Source organism: Triplophysa rosa, linkage group LG22 (genome assembly GCF_024868665.1).
Source record: "Triplophysa rosa linkage group LG22, Trosa_1v2, whole genome shotgun sequence".
In the NCBI taxonomy this organism is placed as follows: domain Eukaryota; kingdom Metazoa; phylum Chordata; class Actinopteri; order Cypriniformes; family Nemacheilidae; genus Triplophysa; species Triplophysa rosa.
Window position 1 is genome coordinate 11,350,203 of NC_079911.1, and position 21,486 is coordinate 11,371,688.

The 21,486-nt window shown below is 36.4% G+C and overlaps 1 protein-coding gene across 1 annotated transcript in view; it reads right to left on the reverse strand.

Moving 5' to 3' along the window:
• Positions 1-8,034: 8,034 nt before the first annotated feature.
• Positions 8,035-21,486, reverse strand: part of LOC130546215 (protocadherin Fat 3) — a 55,961-nt gene continuing 42,509 nt past the window's right edge. The window contains 9 exon segments of the mRNA XM_057321354.1: positions 8,035-10,283; positions 10,919-10,984; positions 11,400-11,438; positions 11,611-11,670; positions 13,524-13,625; positions 14,651-15,405; positions 18,209-18,362; positions 18,881-19,355; positions 20,324-20,481. Coding sequence (XP_057177337.1) covers positions 9,733-10,283; positions 10,919-10,984; positions 11,400-11,438; positions 11,611-11,670; positions 13,524-13,625; positions 14,651-15,405; positions 18,209-18,362; positions 18,881-19,355; positions 20,324-20,481 — 2,360 coding nt within the window. The 3' untranslated portion in view covers positions 8,035-9,732.

Consider the following 21,486-nt stretch of genomic DNA (forward strand, 5'->3'; position numbering starts at 1 on the left):
GTAAACCATAGTTAGTTTGTGGTTACTATGGTTTTACTACAAATACCATAGTTAAGATGCGGTTACTGTAGTAACATGGTTAATTTCTGTAACAACATCTAAACCAACATCAGTACTGTGCAAGTAAACTCTCTTAAACGAGTCCGTGCCTACGATGCCTGCCATCCAAACTCGCTCTTGTTAAAGGTAACGCGCGCTCAGAGTCAGTTTCTAATTGATTCCCACGAGCTGCATCAACAGCAGAGACCGGACACTATTCAAAGCTGCGGGACTCCAACCGCACGCGCTTATCATCACGGAGCACCATTTCCTCTATTTTTTTCCATCGATTTTACAATATTACTCAACTTTCCACATACTGTGCGCATTTAAACGTCTATCGCACCCCGGGAAAACAGAACAAATGAATGGTGGAGCAGTAGTACAGTATGTGGGTGACACTGTCACATTGGTTTTAAAATTTAAATAAGGTTTTTTCCCAACCCACTGACATGGAAATAGCGTTATATAAGATGTTTAAAAAATAATAAAATAAGCCCCTAGAACGCACTGCATCTCATTTGTTTAAAAAGTCTAAAATGACTTGCTGAAATGGTACAGTTGGATCTAAAAGGCTAAGACCCACTTAAAACCACACGATTTAGACAAAGAAAAACATAAATGAAGAAATACACAGCAAACACTGAACTCTATTGAACTGAATGTTAATGTCAAATAAAAACTTTAATTCATTTGCTATTCTGATCATTTTGAAAGAGAAATGGTATTACATTTAATACTGTAAAAGCAAAAGGACCACTCCATGTATGATCGAGTCACGTTCATTTCCCAATGTGAGCACAAGTTAAATAGTTTACACAATGACTGACAAGCACAACCATCTGGCACAACAAAGGATTGTTACTTCCCTCTAGTTAAAGAGATACTTCACCCAAAAAAGAAAATTCTGTTATAGTTTTCCTATGGGAGTCAATGGGGGGCAAAATCTGTCTGGTTATAAGCATTCTTCCAAATATCTTTCTCTGTGTTCTTCAGAACAAAGAAATTTATACAGATTTAGAACAACTCGAAGGTGAGTAAATGATGACAGAATTTTCCTTTTTGGGTGAAGTATCCCTTTAAACAATATGGGAGGGAAACGTATGTAATTACCAGATCAAGCTGATCTGAACCTTCGCCCTCACTCAGGCCTGTTAAAAAATATCCTCAGGGTATTTTTTTCATTCACTACAAAGCACTATAAACACTTCCAAATGTGACAGCTTGCCAAATTGTAAATGCAAAGAAAATGTGGGAAGACGGAAAGAAACTGGATATTACGGAACTGTGTTCTACAATCTATTTCAGTATTAAAATATTAAAATCAGGCAGCCTACATGCAACATTTCATCAGCATCATGTCTTTTTAATCTCACCACATATATCAATGTGAGTGTGTATCATATATTGTATCCTTTGTATTCAAGAAGCCTTTATCCAGTTAGTTTAATCCCCAAGGGTAGACTGCAGTACATGAGAATAATTGGTAACACTTCAGTATAGGGGGCAATTTCTCACTATTAACTGTTATTAGCATGCCTATTATTGGCATATTGGCTGTTAATTAGTACTTATAAAGCACATATTCTGCATGACCATATTCTACATCCCTAATCCTACCCAATACCTAAACCTAACAACTACCTTACTAACTATTAATAAGCAACAAATTAAGAGTTTATTGGGGAAAAAGTCTTAGTTAATGGTTTGTTAATAGCGGGAATTGTCCCCTATTCTGAAGTGTGACCGAATAATTCTCAAATTGTGTAAGCACAACTAAAGAAAATTCAGGAGCTTCATTGGATAATGTTGATGATTAGACTCTGTTCTTAACACGCTCACGCTGTTTTCCGTGTTTCTGTGTTTTCTCCAGTAGATCAGATTAATGAGAGCAGACTGCTGTGGTGAACTAATACACAGGAACAGAAAACATGCATTGTAAATTCCATTTACTCTATTCAAAAAGGCTCTGTTACAAAACCTAATGGATTTTAAGGCATCTTTTCTTTTCAAGACTTGAAGCCTATTCTAAAAAAGATATCTTCTTGTGACCAAATTAAAAAGCAAGCCTTTGTGTCCTTGTGGAGAAGACAATCCCATAATGCATTGCAACAGCTTGATGAAAAATGATTGTTGCAAATAAATATTATTTTGTGAATTTGAATAATTACTTTAAATTAGTTTTTTATCTGCTTCGTGTTCATAAAAAACAACCTAACTTAAAGGGATAGTTTACCCAAAAATTAAAATTCAGTCATTATTTACTCACCCACTTGTCATTTTAAACCCTTATGACTTTCTTTTTTTCTGCAGAACACAAAAGAAGATATTTTGAAGAAAGTTACCAAACGGCACTGGCACTCATTCACTTCTATTGTATGGACACAAAACCAATGCAAGTATACAGGGGCCAGTCAACAACATTCTTCAAAATATCTTCTTTTGAGTTCTGTGGAGCTTCTTCTGCAGCAGAAGATAGAAAGTCATGCGGGTTTGAAATGAAAAGAGGGTGAGTGAACGATGAAAGAATTTCTACTTTTGGGTGAACTATCACTTTTAGTCTGGAACATAAAGGACCATTTTAAAACTAATATGAGACCACCGACAAAGACCTTTTCAACTGATTTCTAATATTATAATCCGTAGAATGAACACACTAGACCGTGGGACCACATGCCTTCTCACTGTTGTATGCAGCGGCACGAGAAATTCGTATGATCTAACGTTTAGAAGAAACACATGGAGGACGATCAACATTATATATGCACATTATAAACATTATAAAAAGACACTTGGTACCGTTGCAATAGATGATCCTATTTCTCAATACTTGTTTGATATTCCTTCATCATGTTTGCTTCAAAATGCATCACAAGAACTTTTAACACAAGATCGCGAATGGAAGTCCCTTCCTTGAAGTGACAATCATCATGTGGAAGGGCTTTTTGTGACAGGGCTTCATTTGGAAAAGCCCTACAAATGGCTTCTTCCCAAAGTGCCCTTCGAAGGTAAATTATTATTTATTAAATATAATCTATACAATGACTTCTTAAGCGTTATGTAATCTAATGCAATTAGCCAGCAATATGATATTGTCAAACCAATTATGTGTTGAGTATCTTGTACGCTTCACATCAGGAGCTCAATCTGTATGACAGGTGAGCTGTTGGCTACGAGGAGAGATCCAAATTGGTCACTTAAGAGATTTAATTTCATTTAGTGTGTTGACAGTAGACAGTATAAAAGCAACTCAGTGTGCTTTGGAGCAGAGCCAAAGAATTACAATACAATTTTGATCTTGACCCTCATGTTACATGTGCTCAGAGTCGAGGTGCCTTTGATGCTAACTGGAGTTTGTAAATTTATGAGTGACACTAATAACCTGCAACTTATTTACAGATATGCTAACTGAACTTGAATCATTGCTCTGCATTTTTTTATGTGATTCTGGAACCCAAAAGATCAAGCCAGGAAAATCGCATTGAGAAAATTGTGAAAAAAAACTCATTTTTATGTCAACAAGCAAGTAAACGTGTGCAACTTGTCATAGAAAACTAAAGACGTCTTGCTTTATTAGAGTCAGAATATTTTGTGCACTGCTGGTACACGCACCAGTTCGACTAATGGAAACAGTGAAACATTTGTTTACAATAAAAACATGTTTATTTAAAAAAATACAAGGATGCAAATTCCATGGAGTCCCTTTATAGCATTGTATTATTGAGTCTTTATAGCGTTTTGAGTGGATTCATTTAGACAGTTATTTACGAGCTAGAATACAGCTCCGAGCTAAAGACTATTAGACAAGTTAAATTTCAACAGACGGCAATTATTCAGCGCAGAACAACAACATCTACGATAGCTTCAGGCGTGTGTTAATCCAGTCTACGTTTTATTTAAACCAGGTGCACTCACTCTTTTGAGCTTGTCTAGTTCTTTGTCTGTGTTCAAAGTATAATCAGATCATGAATAATTTTGTAGACGCACAAAGGGAAATTATATAACAGTTATATGTATATAACAATTTATAGGTACATCAGGAATTGATTGGACGATGAGAAGAGGGCATTAGAAAGTGGCCAACGGGGTTAGAAGGCAAGGAAGGATGAGGGTTTGTGATGTTTTTGAAGATTTTGCAGAATAAGTTATTGAATTCTGAATAATCATGTAGTATAAGGATCAAATAGAGGGTCTCTTTTGATTCATCCAACGTAGTCTTCTGGAAATGTTTGCGAATGACCTAATTTCTCCTCCTCCTCATAAAACCTAGTTTTTCTTCTTGAATTGAGAAGTCATGTCATCTCAGCTTCACCTACCTGTAACGAAAACAGGTAAAGAGAATTTGGTTCAACTATGTCCAGTTGGAGTGCCGTGCGCTCTTTAAACGTGACTCTGTCATTCAAAAGTTTCCACGCCTGTTTCATGGTGTTATAAGCATGTGACACATACAGTCATCTGTTCCAAAGTGCTGTGTTTAACATGTACTGTGCCATATCACGAGCCTGTGTGTGTGTGTGTATGTTTGCAAGCAGAGTCAGATGTTTTGTGTGGAGATGTGGTCTGGTTAGCGCATCTAATCTGGATATAATTTAGCAGACTGTGTAGGTATAATCACCCCTAACTCTCCCATGTCTCCAAGCAGACACAGACGAACGATAATCCGACAACCCCCAACCACAACCCCCCCCCCTTATCCCCCCCCATATATCTCTCTGTCAGACAAACTATGGTTTGTCTCATTTGTTTAAAAGTCACAGAAACTGTTGTGGAATCTCTTCAGCGGCTGTGTAGCCTTTAACATGTAAGCACCAGTTGAATGAGTATTACTTCAAAGGGATTACGAGTGGTTTCATTTCCGTCTCCCCATTGCATTCAGGGTTTGATTCGCGGACTGCAAGATGACAGTTTGACCCCACTGATCCAGTTCTGTTTTTTTCTTCTGGACTTAATTATCTGTCAATCTTGTGCGGCGGAATGTGACTGGCATAAAAGTGGGAGGGCATGAAAAATCTTTACAAAGTAACTAATGACAATAGAAATTGTCTATTAAAAATAGTTATATTTAAATGGAAATTAAATAATTTACGTTTTTAAAATAAAGGATGAGTGGAATATTTTGGAGAAGATAACAACATGGCAAACTAACATTGAGCATAAGATGCCACCTTTCCTTGAGAGCGCGGTATGCAAATACATCGTTTGAAAGACAAGTGGGACGTTCGGACTGAATGCAATAATAGGATGAACGCTTTACGGTCCTGCGCCTTTCCACAGAAGGTTTATTACTGTTGTCGTTTGGAAACCTTGTATCTCCATATTTCGTGACTTTTCTTTTATGCCATAAATCATTATTATTAGTCACCCTTTATGTTTGTCACTGGGTTTTGCCAGAGGTGTAAAGAGTACCTGAAAACCATACTTGAGCAAAAGTACAGTTACCTTGCAGTGAAAATGACTCAATTACAAGTTACAAGTCACGATTCCAAAACGACTTGAGTAAAGAGTATGATTTTTACAGTACTTGAGTATGTTACTCATACTGAATATAGGCTAAAACAGCACAAGTCCTCAACACGTGAAAAACAAGAAACAAGAAGATTCGTGAGGAGAGCAATCGCATCAAACTGAACACCTCAAAATTGCAACAAATCAAGGTCGACACCATAACCTACATCTGTTACAAACACCCAAGTCTCAGTTAAGCTTAAGTGCTCATAAGGAAACCAATATCCTTCAAAAAGTTCTCTTCAGTAAATGGATAAATAAAATAATGTTAAGTAAAAAAATTACAAAAGTCAAAGCCTTTTTGCACTGGACATTCTGGTTTTGGCCTTATCACCGGCTGCGGTCATGTCCTCAAACATCAGCGATGTCAACTACCTGATAATGCAACCGTATTCGCATAAAGAAGCCATGTTGACAAGTTTCAGTAAGTAATGGCAAAAATGCACAAGATATACCTTCAACGCCCTGTAAATGGCAATATTGCTTCTTCTGTAGCAGAAATAAACTGCTGCAGAAAACGTTAGGTGCCATGCAAAATGTAATGTGTTATTGCATTAGTCATTACAAATGTATTGGAGTAAAGAGTACATATAATTTTTCAAAAATGTAGAGTGTCAAGTAGAGTAAAAGTTGATAATATCTTTAATACCACTTGGTTTTGCAAATACCTAACCAATAAAAACATTGACAAGTATTTATTCATTTAAAAAGTACAGTGGTTTTTTCATTTCCCGAAAAACAGCGAATTTGGACACCTGTGGTTTCGGAAGGATAGAGACGATATATAAATGTATTTAGACTACTTAGCAATTTCGAACAGGATGTGAAGAGACTTTCAATAAAGCATATAAAATGCTTGTGGTCGGAGCCGATAGCCGAGTGGGCAGTGCTCCGACATGTGGCACGGTTGCGCATCGGGAGACCTGGGTTCGATTCCCATCTCGTGGTCCTTTCCCGAACCCACCCCCTTCTCTCTCCCACTTCGCTTCCTGTACTCTCTAATAATAGCTGTACAGTTAAAGGCAAAAACGCCAAAAAAAAATGCTTGTGGAAAGAATCCCCTACCTTGCCTTTAAAGGATAAGTTCACCCAAAATAAAAATTCTGTCATCAGGTACTCACCCCCATTAACAAACCCTGTATGACTTTAGTTCGTATGCAAAACACAAAGAAGTGAAGATTGTCTGGTTTTCTTCATACAATGAAAGTGTAATCTGACTGAAGTCTTATTCATCTGAACATCATTCACTTTTTTTGTTTACAGGATTTAAAGGTCCAATGTGTAATTTTTTTTGGAGGATGTATTGACAGAAAAGCAATATAATATATATAACTATGTCTTCAGAGGTGTATAACGACCTTCATAATCAAGCGTTATGTTGTTGTTATTACCTAACACAGTGTCTACACAGGACACGACGCGACACGACAAAAGACATTAGAAACGCATTAGAACCCACTATAATTTTACATTTTGTCCACACCGGATGCGGCGCGACACGACAAACCCATTAAGAACAAGCAGGTTGTCATGTTGCGTCCAGTGTAGACACGGTGTTAGAATGAGCTATTTCTATCTACATACACCGCGGGTCCCCTGCATGGAATTCACCATGTTGTTTCTACAGACACTACAGAGCGCGTTTCGTAAATATGTTATCTCCTTCGGCAAAGAAACGAAAATGTGACGACATCTTAGTCTGGTGTCAGCCACCATAGTGCTTCAAAACGGAGGGGTGGAGTGAGCCGTTGATTGCAATTCGCAACCTCACCACTAGATGCCGCTAAATTACATACACTTGACCTGTAATATTCAAAATATTTAAATGTAGTAAGACGATCAAAATTTGGTGTTTTGTCATATTACTGTATATCCTGTATTAAAGTCAAAGCTCTTACTTTCATCATTAGTTGAGTCACTAACACATCTTCCCCAAAGCATCTGACACGCTTTACCTACAACAGGCAAGACCCCCTTTACCCCCTTCAATCCCTTTTCATTGAACCGACTCACAGCAAAGTCATTTACAAAGTACAATGCCACCATCATCATTCTGACTGAACCTTCAAACCACTGATTCAGAAAAAAATCTATACTGCACACTTTCGCATGAAATATTAAAAAGGACAAGACGGTCATGCTCACTGAAATAATGTACACTCACTGAATAATAGCATATAAAGATATGACATTTATAAGAGCCACCATTATTAGATATGCACACAAAGAAAAGCGCAGAAATAAAAGCATCATTATGTTTCGATCACATAAGCCGGATTTCTGAAACTTTTCCTGTAAACAAGTTTTGGATTGCGAAATGGGAATGCGCCGTCTTGTGTATTGTTGTTTCAGCAGAGCTCGGCAGAGTGATGTTTTCAGAATTGTACAATGTCTTAAATTGATTGTGTTTACCAGCGTGTTATTTGTGCATGTTCCCAGAAGAGATGGAACACAAACAATCTTGTAACTACTGTATAAAGACGTGGAACATTATGTATAACACAGACAAACTCCTGTGGTTTTATTCGAGTTCCTTCACCAGGGATCACTGTGTGGGTCTTAGCAATGTTTAACAGTTGATGCGTAATAGTGTCCAATCAATTTATACTTTATTATTATAATACAATATACAGTACAATGTATTTTAACATCAACATCAACATTTACTGTATAAGCATTAATGCAAGCCATCACCCACAGGGTCATCCAGACCCCCCCCCCGAAGAGTATGATTTATTGCTTTAATAAAATATTTTCTATCATATACTTCTTTTAAGACATAAATACCTACACACAAAACTAAGCTCAAACACCTAAACTTTTCATCTCAATTTACACAACAAAAATAAATAGCAGACGTTAAAATACAGATGCTCAAACAGCTGTCCTGTGATTTAAGAAACAATGTTTCTTCTAAACATGAAAACTCATTTAAAACAGCAGATGTACAATGTGTACCATGATCTAACATGATCTTGTCATGTACGTATTACTGAAAAACATAAACAAAGACCATGAATACATAAACAGGCCTTTTTTTTCATTTTCAAAACAATGTATTATTGACAGTTTTTTTTGTCAATTTTTGTTGTCACACCAAAGGGCACATTTACGGTTTATTTGTCAACTACCCATGTACAGGTTCAGGTCCATATTTAACCTCTTCAGCTCTGGCGCATATTTTACATTTTTTTACCCACATACAATGGAGTAAATTGATAAAAACATTTTTCAAAAAACCCTCTATTTGACAATAATATGGCAATTATTCTGTTTTAAAGTGTTGGAATGGTGAAATATATATTCTTGAGAGTGAGAGCTTTTATTTGATGAATGACTCATCTGTTTTGCAAGTTTGTGTGAAATAAACTGAATATGATTGTATGATATTCAAAGGCAGGGAGGTTGGTGGATTTCGCCAAGACAAATTCAGACCTTATTATGTTCTTTTACTTAACATAAATGTTAAATTGATGTGACTAAAAAATGTTGATGTGACACTGATGCCTCTGCATCAGTGCGCTGTTCCCGCTTCTGCAATAAAAACGTGGGTTATTCACAGAATTCAAAACTCATGACTGACAGTGTTGTAGTTTGAAAAAGAAATCTTACTAAAAATGCAAAGCTGCGTTTGTCATCTGTCACTGTGACAGCAAAAGCAAGTAAGGGAAAACATGTTTGCAAGGTGGATAGATTTTGTGAGTCATAGTCAGGTTACTAACGTAACATTACGCAAAGACAAAAAAAAAAAAACAAGCTGTGGAATTTGCACCAATCGGTTTTGTGTTTCCTGGTTGGTCCGGGATGTGAGTTAATTCTGGGTTTGCCATTTCTCGGTTGTGCATGTGTCTGGGTTCAACTTTAAAATAAAAGATGCTTCCGATTAGCACATTTCGAGGTCTTTGGGTTTGGGCACACATAGTTGGACCCGTGAAGACCTCAGTGTGAATGTATTTCTGTCCCTGCCAATGAAAAACGCTAAAACTCCTTGATCAAACCCCAAGTCGAGAGTGAGTGCTCAAAACTACTCAAAAACACAGAGTAAGAATGGTCACAGTCTTTCCATAAAAAGAAGCAATAAGCCTTCTTGTCCATTTTTGACACATCAGGTCTCCACATTCTTGGCCGGCTCTTTTCCATGCATGAAGCACCCAGTATGACTAAGGACTGAAACTGTCCAGTTATTGGTCAATAATACTCTCTCGTGCCAGACAAAGTTGACTTTGGGCTCCGTCCGAGCAAACGTCGTGCCCGGAGCGAAATCCTGTCAAGTCTGTTGATCTCCTGCTGGCTCCCGAAAGGATGATTGTCCTCCCAAATGTGCGGACGTTCCTCCCAGGCTAGTAGAGGAGGTCGAGAGAGCAGGTACTGGCTGGAGTGACTGTACTCGGGTCTGGATTGTCCCTCGCTCAAGCCTCCGCCCGGTGGGTGAACGGTAGGGAGGGTGTCGTAATGAAAGTGGTCACGGTACTCCTCGTAAACAGGAGAGTTGCTGTCATCTTGCGTTACAGATGCAGAGAAATTTCTTCGGCCCTGGTATCTTCGTAAAGGAAAGCCGGTCTGCAAGGAGAGAGTGCTTCCATCCAACCGAACACTGCCGCCCAGGCGGGTAGGGGTGAAGGGTGGTGGGGGAGCAGGCAGGGGTGGAGGGGGTGGTGTGGGAGTCTGGTCTCGTGGTGGTGACTCCAAGCCCGGCAGACATGTGTCATGAAGCCACTCTGATGCCCGCCATTGGTAGGCTGAAACAAACACGCAGGCCATTAAAAACAGCTGAGCACAAACTGTCATTTTACATTATTTATTAACATAAAGACAATACATCATAACATTATATAACAATGTATTCAGTATATAAAAACAAAAACCACCACAGGTGGTTACATAAAGCAATGTTTCACCCAAACATTACAGGTGCTGTTTTTTAAGTCTGTTTTTGTATGAAACTTCTTTAAATTTCTAAATGATAAAAACAACAAAACGGGATTATCTGACTCTTTGATGAAAAACTCATTTAGATTAATTTAGATTAAGTGATTAATCTCAAGTGAGTTTTGAATTAAAATGCAAATATCCTGAGACCTTAATAATTAAATACATAAGATATGAAGAGTTTGGGAACAACTTCTCAATGAATCTCTAAATTTAGTGCAGTTAAAGGAATAGTTGACAGGAAAATGAAACTGCTCGTATAATTTACTCGCCATCCCTAATATGCCGTCCCAAATGCACATGACTTCCTTTCTTCAGTTAAGCACAAACAAAAAAACGTATACTTTATTAAAATGCTGTCATGTTATCAACATGGCAAACCAAGTGAATCTGAGATGGAACAATCATGAGCATATTTAGGAAGTTTCATTTACTGAGGTCTTACAATTCCTGAAATATTCCTTGACGAATTCCACACAAATCTCATCATCACAGCGAAGGTGTTGGCTTGCTGTAAAAAGCAGGGGAAGCATATTATTGTCTTGAATATGAAAACAATTCAACGGTAAAATAAATCATAAAAAACACAGTCAAAACTACAGATTTATGTCAATTTGGTGAAACATGCAATGTTAATCCATTATAAGATTGAATAATTTGAATATGAGATGCATGTATGTATAAATATCTTCACAATAACTACTGCATGAATGAACTATATCATATTATGGTTTCTATTTTCAGCACATATATCGTGATCGTATTGTTATTATGAACTATTTTGGCCATGATAATCGTGTGACTGCTATTCTCTTCATTTTAGAACAAGTTTTAAAACCGAGTTATCTGTATCGACCTCGGTGTGAACCTTGACACAAGTAAAGATGAAAAGTAAACGTATAACAAAAGGTAAAATCAGGACTGACATGTGGCATTGTGAAGTTGTACGTCACCAAGCTTTGCAACTGTTCGAAAAGGACAAAAATAATGTTATGCATCACTGCACTGTTCATCTGACCTGAATCTTCTTAGTGCAAGATTCAAACGAATCAAACAATTTATACAGTACACTCATCAAAATTTGATACAAGCCAAAAAACTAAGAACCATTATTTTTGTCCTAATCATTGATCTTACCTTCATTCTCAATAGTGTCCACCGTGTTGTTTACCAGTCGAATCACAGTCACTATGGAGGCTAGTTAAAAAAGGAACATAAAATGGATCATGATAACCCCTAATAGCATAACAAACACTATGTAAACCTTGTATAAGATTTATATAAACCACTTTGTCCTTTGTATGTTATCCTATTGTCATAATATTGGGCACACAACAGCACGCAAACATTTGATATGTCAATGTGATTCTGTTTTGCAGATATTACACTATTGAGTCATGGGAGCGATCGTGTTAGGAGAGGACATCAAAGACAGATAGACTGTAATTACGGCTCTGACCTATTCAGACAGTCATTATTACTAATCCTCATGATATCCTTTTAGAAAGATCAGGCAAGATATCTTTCTTGTGTGAATAATCAGCTTCCGCAGCCTCAGATTAAAGTTATATTGCAGGTCGATGCCAGAGTATGTTCATGTTTGTATATGTGCATAAGGAAGTGTTTTTTCCACAATATACAGCTGCGGAAAATATTAAGAGACCATTCCAAATTTTCATTTAATCAGCCTTTGTAGATGTATTGTGACCATTCCAGTCCAGTGTCTGTTGAATTTCAACAAAATCAAACCTCAAGAGCGACATAAAGTCATCCAACAGCAATGTGAAAGACAGACAACGTGACATGACACATGAAAACTGTGATAAAAATTGAGCTTAACATAAAAAAATGTTTTTTTTACTTTTGGTAAAAATACATGAACAAAAATTACTGTTGTATTGCTTAAAAGTGAATATGAACTTGTTTTCTTTGCAGTATTTGAGGTCTGAAGAAATACAGAGCATCTTTTCTGTTACTTTGACCTGTTTCTCCAGTTTACATTTTCTGCAAATAAATGCAAATAGAAACAATATTTTTATTTGAAATTTGGGAGAAACATTATTAGTAGTTCACAGAATGAAACAAAATGCTCATTTTAACTAAACACATACCTATAAATAATAAATAAAAAATGAAAATAATTCTGAAATGGTCTCTTAATTTTTCTGTGGATGTACAGTATATCTACTGTATTCAGTGTACGTATGTTAAAAGCATTACTGTGAAAACATTTACACATAAATGTTACAATAATAAAGCTTTAGACTTTATGATTAAAATAAATAGCAAATAGGTAAAAAAAACTACACTCTTAAAAAGAAAGGTTCACAGCGATGCCATAGAAGCACCATTTTTGGTTCCATAAAGAACCATTCAGTCAAGGGTTCTTTAAAGAACCATCTCTCTCCAACCTTTTTATAATCTGAAGAACCTTTTTTTGCCACAAAGAACCTTTGGATGGTAAAGGTTCTTAATGAAACTATTTACACAAAAAAGGTTCTTCTATGGCATCGTGAAGCACCATCGTGAAGTACCTGATAGTGTAGCGCTATCAAAACACTGCACTGTTTAATTGTGCATCCTGACATACTGTAGCAAAAACTACCCAACCATGAGTATGAGTCCTGGGTAAAATTATTCTTTCAACTGACCAAAGGGTTGTTAAATTTCTGCGTTAAAAATCTGCCTAAAAAACTTCAGTCGTGCAGAAATTACACACATCAAGTGTTTACTACAACGAAGGGTCAGTGAGTTCACAGAGGCAACGCTTATACAGTATAACCAGAAACTACATTTCTGCTGAGACAGAAGAAGCATAAAAAAATTATGCAATGAGCTCACTTAGTATGTAGGCTACTATATGTTGTTTATCAAAAGTTGCAGCTTTTTCCCTAATGAGGGAATTTTTGAAGGACCATGAGAAGTTTGGATGTGAACCGTATCTTCCACTTTTATGTGTGCAGTTTATCTAAACTTTTTTGAGCAGTGGGTTTAAGTTTTTCCTGTAGGTTGTTTAGGGGGCATGTTGGACGCGTGCTGCTTTATCTCACCGTTGTCGTCGCAGGAATCTGACTGGAAGGACCCGAGGGAGCGTCCCTCACTGGTGCTGCTGTCAGAGAAACAGGTGACCTCATCTGCTGCATTTTCAACGTCTGCAGAAGAGTAACAGCAGACATGTTTCAGACAAACACGTGCATGTGTGCCACTTTATGCATTCACCAACAATCCACACAAATACAAATCGACAAGTTGTATTTGTTACAATTAGTAAATGCATTAGCTAACATGAACTAACAATGAGATTTTTAAGAGATTTTAAAGAATCTTAAAAAGAATTACAAGTAAAAGAGCAACAACATTCACACAATGGTTTTAGAATTCCAGTGGAGGTAAAATGCTTCCACGACTAGGTGTAATCTCCTTATACATAAACATACATTGCTGCCTAACTGTACAAGGCCAGACTCGTGAAATATTTGCAAAGAAAATGTCTCAGTTGGCCTATTTCTAGAGCTATACACCATACAGATGGCTCCGATTACTCTAATCTACTTTGTTATGAAACAATTTATTAGTCCCAAGTCAAATTTCAATTGGAGCCAATTTTCATGTACAGTAACATGAACGAACAAAAAAAATGTTTTTCAGCATTTCTTGATCTTTGTTAAAGGGATAGTTCGCCCAAAAATGAAACTTCTGTCATTTGCTCACCCTCTTGTCATTTCAAACCTGTATGACTTTCTTCAGCAGAACACAAAAGAAGATACTTTAAAGTCTGTTCCTAAATACTAAAATGAACACGAATTAAGATTAATAAATGCTGTAGAAGTAGTGTTCATTGTTAGTGCATGTTAGCTAATGCATTAACTAACGTTAACAAATACAACCTTGTTGTAAAGTTTTACATATTTATCATTACGTGGATGGTTTTCAATGATTGGATTTGGATTAGTTACCTCTTGTTGTACAGTAATTACACCCCTTTACACATTATTGTGTAAGACTCTGCAAATGAAGACCAGGGTGCATTTACAGTATACAATCTCCTCCAAACAAATGCTGATGTTTCATTGGCCACAGGGAGTTAAAGAGGTCTATGAGTCACGCTAAAATCCCTTTCACTGCATTTTTGCTCTGATACGGGGGTGAGAACGTGTGTACTGTGTGACATGGTTACCCTCTGTTCTGTACACCTCCTCTTCATAACCTCCATGCTCTGCATTACCACCCTCTTCCCCTTCTTCTTCCCATGGAGGTTTGCGGACAGGACTGCGTTCAGAGGGGTTGGGCGACATTGAGGTGGGAAGATTGGGCGCCACGCTGCAGACGGCCACACCTCTCCGCGACATCCCCAGAATGTGCGGCAGATCCGTCTGGAAGGTGCTCATCTGCGGAGGGCAGGAGAGGGCAGCCAAGCCCCCCTCCATCTCCACCTTCTCCATCTCCCCCTGAGGGTTTCCCGGGCAGTGAGGGAAGGTGTAAACCGTAGGCCGCACCATGACCTGAGGCGGCCAGCCCGAGCTGTCGTTCCTGTACAGGCTGGTGCGACGGTCGCTGCAGACACGAACGGCTTTGAACTCGATGCCCTCAGCTCCCATGCCCGTCTTCTGCAGCATGTAGTTGGTTTCCGTGGAGATTCCGACAGCCTCCCCTCGGGTCCAGTCCTTCCGGAGGACTTTTTTACGGAATGCAGCAAGTAGGGTCAGTAGGACCAACACCACGAAAAGCAACACACCGATGCCAATGATCTCTACAGGTCCAATGTAGGACAACGCCTCGGCTTGAGTGTCAGGACCATCTAGAGACAGCTGCCCACAGAACTGGCCTTCGAATCCCAGAGTGCAGTTGCAGTAGAAGGCACCGAACATGTTCACGCACTCTCCTCCGTTTTCACACTCTTCCCTCTCACACTCGTTTACATCTTCATCGCATCTGTGGACGAAAGGATCGGTTTGCATTCACAGTGTTTCAACAAGACTGTAAACATTTTAAACATTGTGACACTGGATTTAGAGTATTTGTTTTTTTCTATATATTTTAATGTACTATATGAATAATAATATTATCATATAATAGTCTTTTATTTTAATATATGAATGTATTGTTAATATATACATTATTAAAGTTAATATACAATGTATTCATTTTTTACATCTTTTCTTTTTTAAATGTTTTATATTTTTTATATTTGACATTTACAAGATATATACATTTCCTTATACATTCCTTTAAATTCAACCTAAAACACATTACTGTGTGTCAACTGCCTACACAAATAAATCTGACATATGCAATTTATAGTAAACTACTGTATTTACTGCAGGAATATTTTTATTATTTAGAATATTTTTACTTGTTTCTATACATTTATAATCTTAGAAGTGAATAATACTATTACCATATAGTATTATATTATTTGAATATATTTATACATTTTGATTATATATACATTATTAATGTTATTAGAAGTTGTATTAAATTTTTACATATTTTATTTAGTAAATAATTTATTTCGCATTTACATTTCTTACACCTTGTATTTATACAAGATATATACATTTCTTTATATATTCATATAAAATTCAACCTAAAAACACAAAAAAATCTAACATATTATGCAATTTATAGTATACTATATCCTGCAGGAATAGTAAGAGTATGATACGTTATTCTGAGCATAGCCTTTGTCATTTCTCATTAACCAATTAGTTTTCAAAAGAAAATCAACATATTCTATAAGCAGTGCTTGTTGTATTTACAGATTTATAGCTCATCACATTTTGCAAAAACAAAATTCCATCTGTGCTGTATAGCAAATATATAATCCTTCCTGAAATGCTAAATGAAAATTTATGAATTATTGCAAGAAAGTTCAATGGGTCCCTCAAGTGTAAAAGCACATAAGAAATTTGTGTTTAATGACACGGTTGGAAATGCAGCGAAAATCTAGTTACATAAAGCAATTAGATTATCATTACTGTCCCCTTTTTTATTAAAAAAAATACACAGAGTCTGACTATCTTGATAGTCATTTGTTTTCATGGGTCTCATGAGTAAACATCTCAATCGACCTATAAGAGTAACAATACCACCCTCTAGTGAAACATTTGCTCCAGTTCATCCCATATTGTGAGATTAACAGTACTTAACAAACACAACCAATAAAACCTTTCATTTCATTCACTCCAAAACCCGCTTTTTATATAACAGATGATTATATAAATTAGAAAAGCATTATGAACACGTAAGGGATAATGTAAAGGCAGCAGTTTGTTATCGCAGAAATAAGACCCGACAGTGTGATCAGGACAAGAAGCAAAGCGGAGGGTCTTGTATCACACTGAAGGGGCTTATTTCACCATAATAGCCGGCTGCTTGTACATTATCCCGTTTATTACACGGATACTTGCCACATGAGAAAAAAACTGGACATGAAATGTGAATTTGAAATATTTTATTAGCTCATTTTTACCGAATTCAGACCTTCCGCGAGGAAAAGCGGTTTACTTTCGGTTTTAAGGTAAGAAACGATGTTCTAATGTCACAAACAGGCAAATTGGTTTAATCATTTGTAAATATAATGTCATATACGTTATTAAAAGACATATTTAAAAATGATTTGCTGCATCCGGGTTACCGTGTGTTAGTTTTGAGAAGTTGTTATCTGGGAATAACGAACCTGCAAATGTCACGACGGGCCAATCAGAATCAAGCATTCCAACGAGCAGTGTAATAAAAGCAAATAACACAGACATTTCTCCCGTATGTATTAAAGCAGTGGTTCAGACAGTCAAGGTCTTAGATGGAAAACAGCAGGTATACACTTACGGACTTACGGACTCTCAGGATAGAGTGCAATTAGAGAGCTATATTTATAATGAAACTGCTGGCTTCTTACGTGTTCTTGTCCCCACATGGATTTTAAAGCAAACACTCCAGACTTAATATTTTCTCTGGATTAAAAAAAAATCCAAACACAGTCCAGCTGCTACTAATCGACACAGAAAACAATAGTCGATTAAACCAAACAAATACACAAATTTGTGTCTTTCATTTTAATGTTACATTTAAAAACATTTTTTAAATAAAATGTTTGAAAAAATAATGCATTATTGTTAGTGTATCTGAAGCGGGAACAAACAATAATTTTACCTAAAAAATATTCATACATTTTTAGTTCTCGCATGTATTTTCTGTGTCAGTCGCGACGGGCTGAAGAATTACCACTCGAAAGATTATATACTGTAAAACTTTTCTGTTTCTTCTGTATCATGCAATAATGTCCCTCTAGCAGTGTGTAAACAAACTTTGTACCGCACATCCCTAAAATGTGTATTGTTTTTAAAGTGATGCAAGTATTATTATTTTACGTCATACCTGTGATAAAGATGTTAAGAACACATTTTAAGAAATCAAAACCATACAAAAGGATTGTAAATCAGCTTGGAATGAATCATTATGTACAAATATATAGTGTTGATAGATGTCTAAGCAATGCAAAATCTCACAGTAAAGAAAAAACAAGCCAAACAGTTTTTATGTTTTCCTTATCTTGTGTGAGAACAAAAGTCAAAACGTATTTCTGATTACTTGTTTTGGAGTACATTTGGGCACATGCATTCAAACTTTTTTGGAAAATGACATACAACGGCATGGTTTCATGTGATTTGTAACACTTAGCATAGAATAACCCATATCCAAATACTGCTGTTAGCAAGTGAAAGATTTGTCTTACATGAGACCCGTGAAGCCCTTGAGGCAGCCACAGAGGAAGCCGTTGCCCACTGCTTTACAGTCACCGCCGTTCTGGCACGGTGAGGGCATGCAGGAGGTAACTTCCATCTCACAGCGAGAGCCTGTGAACTGTGGCAGGCAGCTGCACGAAAAGTCTGGGGGCGAATACAATAGAGCAGAGACTTGTGAGAGACTGAGAAGCAGGGTTATTATTAACTAAAACTATTAAAACATTTCCGAAATAAAAAAATATGAGCCTAAATATTATTTGAAAAACTTACAAAATGTTGCCTTAGCAATAAACTCAAGTTTAAGTTGAGGCACTAAAATGATTAACTGAAAACACATGAAAACAAACTAAAACTAATATAAAAATATAATATAAAAACTAATATAAAAATGAAACCTAAATAGCCGTTTTTAACAAAAATAAATAATAAAATGACAAAAGTGGATAGGAAAATTTTGATTTAAATTAAACTAAAATTAACATGAAACCTAGAAATATAATAAAAGCTCATTTAAAATATTAATAAAACTCAGGTAAACACTACAATAACTCTGTTGGGAAGATGATGAAGAGAACACTAGATCAGACACACTGAGATCATTTTTAATAATCCTAAAAATCACTTTTTCAGAACATCGTTTTTAGGTAATTTCAGTTACTCACCACCTGATGGCAGCTTTGTACAAGCAGCTCCGTTCTGACACGGTCCTCCGAGACACGGATCGGGATACAAAACGCATCCCAGCTTCACGTCACTCAGCCCAGCCACCTCAGCATACTGACTCCTTTTATTCTGAAGAGGAAGTTCATTTCCATTGAGCACCACAGAATCCAGGCACCCCTGGAAGCCTTCTCGTGCCCACGGGGATATCTGGCCTCCTCCGCCTGCTGGTCCGCGCAGCACCTGAGCACCGAAGAACAGCAATCCATCCGCAGCCAGGGGCCAAAGGCGGACGGGGGCCCGAGCAGAGCGTCGGCGCTCTACATAGCTGTCGTCCAGGGAAAGGAGGGTGTAGTTACTTGTGAGCTCTAGGGTCACAGTATGCCAGGAACCATCATTGATCGGACGACCCGAGATGCCAAGGACGTCCAGTCTGTTATCACAGTCCATCTGGAACCACAGACGCCCCTCCTCTATCTAAACAAACACAAAAAAACTTAGTATGGCAAACACAAATACACAACTTCATAATAAAACAAACAGAGATAACATAACCACAACAGCAAAAATAAACACAAGCAATGACAGGAAATTAATGTCAATATGCAACAGCAACACAGTACAGAATTTCTTTTGTCTATTCTTAATTTTTTTTAAATACATATTTTACATTGTTGCAAAGGAGCTTTACAAAAACACATACAAATATATTTATATTTTACATAATAATAATAAACAATTATTTCATTATTTTTTGATAATAATAATAATTATTATTATTATCAAAAAATAATGAAATAATTGTTTTTTAAAATACATATTTGTATTGTTGCAAAGGAGCTTTACAAAATAGCTCAAATACATTTCTAGTTTATATAATTATATTAATAATAATAATAGTATTAGGAACAATGATACTAATAATGATAATAATTTGTTATTATTATTATTATTGTTAATTACATTATTGTTGTTGTTTATTTCAAATTGTTACATTATTATTATTATGTAATAACAATTAGTAATTAATAATAATAGTAATAATATTTATAATAATGTTCATTATTAATATACGTTTATTTGGATATCATAACATTAAAAAATATTACTATAATATTATATTATAAAACACAGTATTATTGAAAAATGCAAAACTGAAAACTAATTTTAGTTTGTAAACCGACTATTATATTTTTGGATATATATATTTTTAAATATGTATATTTAAGTGTAATTATGTATAATTGTCTGTAAGATTAAATAGGTTTCAAAATAGAACGATTTTAATTGATGACAATTACATCAAACAGCCTCATCCCCACCAAAAATAATGGATATATAATGCATTTTAGCACATTATTCTTTTTTTTTGAGGATTGCATTAGATTCCCATCCCATAGTGCAGCAAACAGAATACTGTTCAATGTGTTGCTGTTTGCTCTAACCTTCAGCATCGTGCAGGGATCAGCACGCGTGTACATCATGACTCCTTGGCTCTGCATGGTTCTGATTCTCAAGCTCAGCTTCATGTCTCCGCTCTTGTTACCGCCAGTCACTCTGTATTTGATGTAACTGTTTCCTGCGAAGCTCAGAGACGTTTGACCTGCCAGCACAGGAACACAAGTTTTCACATTTTACATGCGCTATTTATACAAACTCTCACAACAGACTTTTGTGGAAGTGTTTATCCTTTGACTGGAGTGTCATTTAAACATACAGCATTTCTGACACACCCTCAGGGTGTTCCACAACAGGGAAGACAGTTGAAAAGATGTTTTCTGAAGGAAAAGGATGTCTCTGTGGCTTTTGGCACGTAGAAGGAAACGTGTATTCTGAAATAACCATGGACTCTGTGTATTTGCATATTGTACGTAATATTGACACCTGTTTAAAACAGCCTGAGGGACTTAAATTATATTTCTGTAAGGAATCACTTATACCTGTTACATGAGCAAAGCATCTAAAGTTAAAAGGAATAGTTCACCCAAAAAAAACCCGGGGGCCAGTGTTGTTTGGTTACCAACATTCTTCAAAATATCTTATTTTGTGTTCTGCAGAAGAAAGTGAGTCAGGTTTGGAACGACATGATGGTGAATAAATAATGATAGAATTTTATTTATGGGTGAACTATCACTGGAACTATGAAAACTACACTGACAATACAACTTTTTTAAACAAGCACAATCATTAAAATGTTTAGTATGAGTATTTAAGTAGCATCTAATCCTGACTTAAGTTTTAAAGTTTCTGTATGTTTGCAAACAATGGGTTAATATCTTCCTCGCTTACATACGACAGAATTGTCGATTTGTTCATTCATCTGTGGAAATGTATCCACATAAATCCGCTCTGGTTGTCTTAAGTGTTCTGAGATGTACTATGAAAATATAACCGTCCCTTAATTTCTCCAGCTAACTGTGTTTACTATTATTGCTCCACATTTTAACTTTCCATCAGATACAGAAACTAAACCAAGCGTGCACATGCATATTTATTTATTGAGGTCAGCACTTTTAAGATTGGTTGTCTTACCTTGGTGGTTCATAACCCAGAGTTAAAAGTGCATCCCCCTTTTATAATTTAACCCAAGGTAAAGCAAAATGCCCAA